The 7,832-nt window shown below is 38.5% G+C and overlaps 1 protein-coding gene across 1 annotated transcript in view; it reads left to right on the top strand.

Moving 5' to 3' along the window:
- The first annotated feature begins 1,461 nt into the window (after positions 1-1,461).
- bsnb (bassoon (presynaptic cytomatrix protein) b) overlaps positions 1,462-7,832 on the top strand; it is a 64,765-nt gene continuing 58,394 nt past the window's right edge. Inside the window, exon 1 of the mRNA XM_053316390.1 lies at positions 1,462-1,640. Coding sequence (XP_053172365.1) covers positions 1,462-1,640 — 179 coding nt within the window. The remainder of the gene's footprint in view (positions 1,641-7,832) is intronic.

The following is a 7,832-nucleotide window of genomic DNA, read 5'->3' as shown; positions in this document are numbered from 1 at the left end:
TAATCACAATTTATTTAATTTTTCAAAAGTGCTTGTCTGCAGCGGTTGATTCAGGATTATAGTGTTACAGCATTATGCTGAAGTAGGATTTGACCTCACAGTACAATATAAGTAATGAATCAGAAGTTACAAATCTCATCAGCCTTATTAGGTTTATTTCATAGTATTTTAGTGTAGTGACAGTTATTGTACACCAGGGAGAGCACTTATTCAGAGAGGAGTGGATTTTTTGGTATTTGATTTTTTTTTTTGTAGTTATATTATTGTGTTTTGTAGCACCTTACCTTTTATGTATTCATAATGATTATTGAACTAACTGGTATTTTGGATTTGTTACAGTTTTTATTACATGTTTTAGACAATTATATTGGCTTTTTTGTTTTTATTTCCTACTAATTAAAAATGTATCTTATTTGTGGTGAAACCTATACTAAATAATCTTTTATCCATTTAAGTGAACAGCTCTGTGTAACATCTTGAGATTTGGTCAATGAAATGTAAGAAAATAATAATCAAAAAATGCATACAATAGTCAGAAACCCCAAAGTTTCAGTTTGATTTAATGACTTAGAAAATCAGCATATACTTACATTTGTGAGGTTAACCAGTACATATTGCTTATTGCTTAACAGACCTAAATGTCTAACTGATTATCAAAATATAGCCTAGTTGCTCATTTATGTTCTGGAGGTTGACCAATTAATTGAACAATTGCTTCACCTCTACAAAATGTTGTGATAAAATAATATCACCGTCTGTCAAAGCTTCAGGGGAAATAAAAAGCAAAATATAGTCAAATATAAAGACCAAGTGTCACATTTCATACATTAAGTTGATTATGTATTATAGCAAGGATCCATTATTTAGGTCAGTGGTCCTCAAACTGTTTCACATCAAGGAGCTTTTAATTGACACAAATTAGACCATGGACCCTCATTTGATAAGATTTCACAAAAAGTGTAAGAAAAGCCTATGACCATAATAATACATTCTGCCATTGTATTACTTATGGATGGAATTATAGTGAAAATAAATTATTCCCGTTTTTGCTGGGGACCCACTGGAACCCCCTCAAGGACCCCATTGGAGTTCCCAGACCCTACTTTGAGAACCACAGATTTCTATTACAGAACAAACAGTGCATCCCGCCTCGCCGTGCACTGGATCTGTGAGCTCCCAGTGGTCTCCAGTCATATGCCGCGCAGGGCTCAGAGGTATTTGCGTGGTGACTCGAGATAACCGAGCCCAGTGTGCGCGCACGTACGAGGCACTCCAGTTCCCACCCTTTGCGTCAGCGCGCTCCCTCTCCCTTTCCGTCAGCGCGCGTGCTCCGTGCGGGGATGCTGAATTGTAGGTGATGATGGCGGAAGGGGAGCAGCGCTGAGTTTCATTTGAGTTCTTGTCACAGCTGTAGGACCGTGTACAACATCGTTTCTCCTCGTCGACACCTATCCCGAGGCGATGGGGAACGAGGCGAGCATGGAAGGGGAGGGACAGGCGGGACAGCCCGGCCCCGCCGTCCCTGCAGCGGGGGCTCCGGCTTCCATTTCAGCACCACCGGACTCTGGACAGCTCATCAAGCCGAGCAATGGAGCGCCAGCCGGAGGAAGTGGGGCTGGACCCGGGCCGGGGATTAACAGGTAGCCGCGATAGCTAGGACGCTTCTCCTCCGAGCTATGGAAAGAAATGGGGGAGGCAGCGTAGCGTGTTCCGTACATCTGCGCGATGTGGAGCATAGATAGCTTCAGGATCATCCGACTGCGTGAAGATAGACTTGAATGGGTTCTTAATTATTTATTTCAATATCCTTGTCAACACAATTCACCACCCCCCTCTTGAAACCTATTTTTTTTGGCACCACCACCCAACGTAGTCAACGTAAATTTGGGTCGAAGTTAAATCTAATATGAAACGCTTTCGATGTAGAATCAATAATACGTAAATACGTTTTTACGCTGTCTGTCCTGAACTAAATATGAATGAATGGGGGACGTTTTTCCCATCATAGTGAGGCAGTGCCAAGTAAATATAAACACTAGGGAATAAATATTAGTATTCACACAGCTTCAGATGGTAAAGAAATAGGAAAGATCAATTATGTAAAGTGCATTGGATCTCACATTGAGGCTCTGTTGGTTTCATTATAGTGGTTCATTTCCTGAGCATGCTTCGACATCAGTGAATTCAAAGTCATTGTGAGAAATCACCTTCCTCCTGGTGATGAGACGTCTGTGTCTTGATGTCAGCACTGATGACAATGCTGACATCAGATAACTCGTATATATGTACATATATATATATATATATATATATATATATATATATATATATATGTATATATATATGTATATGTACATATATATACATATATACATATATATATACATATATCAGTGGAGCTGCTTCACATATCATATCTCAATCCAAATCAATAAGCAGTCAGTGGAAATTGTTTTTCACAGCCACAGGAAAAATGGATAATTTCTTCTGGAGGGGTGGTGTTGCATCTCTCCATAGGAAATCCAGACACTGAGCGCAGACACAATTATAGTGTTATGGCAGCCTTACATGGCACTATTTCCTTATTTAGCTGTCACATTAGTAAACCCAGTTGTTGGGTTATACTAAAGACATCCAAGATACTAAAATATTGGCTTTTTCAAAACAAAAAACCCCAAACCCCAGATTATTAGTGTTTAGTCACATGTAGTAGCCTGTAGGTCTGTGTTTTCTGTGTGGGTGTGTGGGAGGGATTAGCCTTCCAACAAGATCTGATATTGCCTTAATTACACAGTTCAACAGTTGAAGACCTGAATACGCACAAGCAAAAGGCACAGCTGCGTCTTGTCTTTGCCACACCTGTTTAGAGTCTCTCTGTACTCACATGTTAGCCTACCACCCAAATAGACATCTCTTTAGTTTTCATTTTGCTACAAATCCCTCCTTCGTCACTGACTTATCGCTTGATTTGTGCTGTTACAGAAAATGGTTGTAAGGAGTCTGCCGCTGTAACTAGAGCATCATATACCTCTAATAGTGTTTGGTCTTCTCCATGTTTCTATTAGAGAAAAAAAGCATTCACTGTTCATCTTTTATATTCACTCAGGGGCAGGTTAGCTCCCATGTAGCCTCATGATTCTTTTATATCATGATTTCTCTCTGGTTCCCACCTTAAGGTGTCTCATAAAGTGATGGTGAGTGCTGAGGGTGTGTGTATGTGTGTGTGTGTGTGTGTGTGTGTGTGTGTGTGTGGGAGGTGGGGGGGGGGTAGAGGGAGTGAGAGAGAAAGAGAGAAAGTAAGAGAAACAGAGAGTAAGAGTATATCATATGGCTGATTAAAATGGTTTTCCTAAGCTCACGGCCCCACACACACACAGTCTGAGAATACTCTGCCACAAAGAACTTGTTAGTGTGTAAGAAACAATGAAACTGTAGATAGGAGACTTTCATCTAAATTAAAATGAGCATTTTATGTGTTTGTCTATTAATATGAACGGGGACGTAATATGCTATATATAACTTATCTAGAAGTAATTTCCATTTAGGCATTTTTTGCTCTTTTTCAGGCCATATTATGTTCACAGTCAAAGAGCAAAATCTGAACATATCTAGGAATTCATGAAGCTAAGGTCGTCATCCTACCTTCCTGCTTCACAAAGTACCACAATGTTTGTTTTCTTCTGTAATTAGAACAGCTTTGACTAAGTACACAGTTATGCTGACCTGATGACTATCACTGACAACAATTCAGCATTGTGAAGAAATAGTGCTTTGTGTTGTACGTCGCTGACACTTCCAACAAGGTGCTGAATGTTTTGCTGCTATACAGTCATCTCATTTGTTTCTTTTTAACAGCTTAATTGCTTGCTCCATCATATAATAGCTTATAAATCAGCGTGTTCAACATATGCCGTTGACGTTGGCTTTAAATCATTTTGCCACTTAAATCAATAGAAATCAAAATTCTATTACAAACCCAAACAAAACTACAGTTCATAAAACAGATCAAAGTAATTGACACAGTCATGTTCGAAGACCGTGTTCAAACAGTATGCCCTCATCATTAATTTACCTTTAGCAATAGTGTGTAGGCTACACATACCAAATGGTTGTCGCAACTCAAACAAATAATGCAAAAGCATCTTTCTTATTATTTATGACACTATGACAGCAGTGGGAAACACAAGATGAATAGCTACCAATGAGAGATCGGTAGTATAATGTTGTTGTTCAGATTCAAAACTTAGACATGTGTCCAAGCTTGAGAAAGCTGCGCCATCTTATGTAGACTTTTTTTTCCTTTTTCTTGAAAAAAGCAACTTTTTTAACTTCAGTGGCAAAATACTTAAACTAAGTGACTTAAATTCTGCAAGACACATATTTATTTTTTAAAGTTATATTTGGTGATGTAGCTCACTGACTCAACACATACTTCCCAGTAGGTTTTGGACTGCAGATAGTTCATCTCAAAGATACAGACACTAAGCTGTGGCTGAAACTGAACTCTGCTAACCTTACATGTGCCACACTGAGTATTTTGGCTGAATAGACACAGTGGTTAGTCTAGCAGCAAGCAGACACTCTGGTGTGCTCTGACATCCATCTGTGTGACACCAATCACTGTAACGTACAGTTTGTGTGCTATCTTTAGGATCATTATTTAAGGGACACTTGTAATGATTTTGAAGTGTATGTGACGTTTTTTATATGGTGCACTGCAGCTCCTGCATGTGCATTTCACCATTATAGGGAAGACAGTCAGCTTTCACTTACAAATCTCTTGACCGCTCATCTATTATGTTTTGTCTGATGCTAAATGATACAATATCTGTTAAATGTCTGAATTCTGCTAAATAATGAAAATAAGAAATTGCCTATTTATCTTTGTCAGAGACACTGTAATACTTAGTTTAGTGCATATTGTAACAACTTTGATTGAAGTCCTTAATTACATTAATTTTGTGTCTGATTCCTTTTTATTTTTCTGCGAATGCAGCACAAAAGCAGCTATTTGCTGCTCAGGTTCTTAAAGCTAACAACATCTACCAAAAACTGCTTATTTAAACAGATGCATTTTTCATTATTTTTTGACAGAAATGACTTAAATGTGTGTCAAGCCCTTTTTGTTCCACTGGAGCTTATGAAAAGCCCTTCAACACAGCAAACATCTTCGTCTAACAGCCCAGGGCCCAGCAGCCACAGCATGACAAAGTTCAATGTGCCCTGCTGAATAATTATTAAGTTAAAACAATTTTTCTCTGAAAAACATCATTACATCTTTCCATTTTTACTTCCAAAAGTGACATACCCAAAACTTGATCAAAACCACAGTCTTGTGTTGATTTGATGACTTTTCATGGTGGATTTATACTCAACGTGATACCTTTAACATGCATTTGGTCATTTAATACAAAAAGTGCATTTGAACGTGTACATAATAAGCCAGCCTAATGCATCCAGTATATTTCTACTTCAAATAATACTAAATGGAAGGCACCAGGCGGGTTTCACTCTGAAGCCTGAGGCATAAATCAATAAGAAACATATAGCATCTCTATTACAGAGACACTGATACATACTGTGTCCAGCTAATGTCAAGTAGCCATCATTTAGATCATTTGCCCTTTGCTGGACGACATATTGTATTTGACATATCAGATTTCAGTATGAACTTTTTTTTTTTAAAGGATAATAATAAGTTATACATATTTTATGTGTAAAGTGACTGGATGTTAATTGTTTAATTGCAATGCTCTTTATTGTTCAGTAAACTCTTCCATTCACACACACACAATGTGATGTCACTTTAAAGGTGGTGCAGGTGCAACACTGCTGAATGATGCTGAAGATGGCTGCTGAGAGGTTACTGAACTTGTATTTGATTTGATATTGAAAGTATCCTTATTCTGCATTCATCTGGAAAATGGATTTGAACATCATCAAACAAATTTATTGTGTCAGAAACAAGAGACACAAGAGACACAGTGATCCTTAAAATATTATATATTCTATATAAAAATTGTTAATATATCTAGCTGTGCGATTGTGTGTGTGTGTTAAAACAAATAAACCAACACATTTTCTGTTGATGGAGACACACTCCGTATTCTGCTACTGAGAAATGTCGATTGGGTTGTTGTGGCTTGCCGTGGCTTGCTGAGTCCCACCTGTGCTGGTTGAGCTGATTCTGTTTAAAACATCAGCTCCACAGTGTGTCTGCGTGCCTACAACTAGAGTATACACAGCATCTTCTATGATTGATATCGCCCTATAGCCGCTGTGTTCATTCATGTGCTGTCCATGTTAGCTTTTCAGCAGTGGCACTGGGATATTGTCACATTAGTGAGGCTGCGTAGAGAATTCAACTCTCTTTCTGCTTCCCCTCGATAGGAAGTTTCACAAGGAGCTTCCGTTACAGAAGAGTGGCAGCTTACAAACCCTTCAGTATTCACTTTGTGATAAAGCAGGCAATTTGTGGTGCTTGAGACACAAAGCCACAAGTTGTTCTTAGTGGATTCTCATTTGCTGATGGATGAGAATATCTAAAGAAGTCTTTTGAAAAGGTGTCTTCCAGTTTTAAGTCTTTTGTGAATCTTAATAAGTCATGCCCGAGGCTTTGCATAAATCACAAGAGGCTCCACTTGGTGTCCTTGCTATTCAAGTGATAATCATTATGGGGAACCACCTTCTATCTTGTGAGGACACTAACATAAGATTTAGACTTGGATAAGTGGTTAGAAGCTTTAGCATTATTCTCGAAGTCCATTTTAGCCTCTGACAGAGCGATAGCTGTAGTCAGCACACTGTCATTTTCAGATGTACAGTCCAGTGATGGTTTGAACAAGGTTCAAGTTGTGTAGAAGCTCAAGTCATCGACAGTGACTCACAGTGCTAGCAATTCTCTATTTTAATTCCTTTATTCCTGCCTTTATTTCCACCCTCCTCTCACTGTGGATGCAGAGCTGCTGCAGAGACTGTCTTTGAAGATGACGGGCATGACAATACAAGGTCTAAGTTGTTATGACAGTGGAAATCCTCCATCCCTGTTTGACTATTTGCATTAATGCCTAAGGGCCGGAATGAGCAAGACAACTGAAAGTTTTACAATACTGTTGTCTCATGTGCTACCTTTGTTCCACCCGAACACATCACCGAGGCCAGAACACAACAGCTTCAAAGAGTGAAAACAAGCCACAAGAAGCACTTCACAGTAACAGATAGAGACCATATAAAATATTCAGCATTTGCCTCTCTGTTGGCCAATGTTTTGAGTAGTCTGATATCACACCGTGAACAACAATAAAATCTTTTAATGGTACGTAAAGCTTGTCAGAGCTGAATGGTTCTAAGATATACCACATGAGAGGAAGTACTGCTGTTTGTTGGCATTAAATTGTGTGTATAAGTTACCTTTCATATTTATAATGCAGTGCTAAAACAACACAGGCTCTACAAACTAAATAAAGTTCCTAAATACAGCATTAATTAGCGACTAATGTTCCTGTACTCTTATATTCATTATCCCTCTCAATCACTAACTCCATTTTTCTTTTACTCATAGTCACTCACCCACTCACTATTTTTCTCCCATCATCCCCTCAGTCTTTCCCTCGATCAGCCCAAAAGGTTGCTGTGGTTACGTTTTCTAGTGAGCATTACTGCTACTGTTACTGTTATTGTTATTGTGATTTTTGCCTCTCAAGAACTTGCAACTCTGTATTTCAGTTGTATTATATTAGAAAAAGTCAAATGTTTCTTGGCCAGAGTATCTCTTTGTCAGGTGCAGAGTATCAAAAAGGAACATTATTATTTTTGCTATGTATAAGGTGAGG

Source organism: Scomber japonicus, chromosome 3 (assembly GCF_027409825.1).
Source record: "Scomber japonicus isolate fScoJap1 chromosome 3, fScoJap1.pri, whole genome shotgun sequence".
NCBI classification, from domain to species: Eukaryota; Metazoa; Chordata; class Actinopteri; order Scombriformes; family Scombridae; genus Scomber; species Scomber japonicus.
The sequence above is the reverse complement of the archived record's forward strand: the minus strand, read 5'-3'. Positions and strand labels throughout refer to the sequence as shown.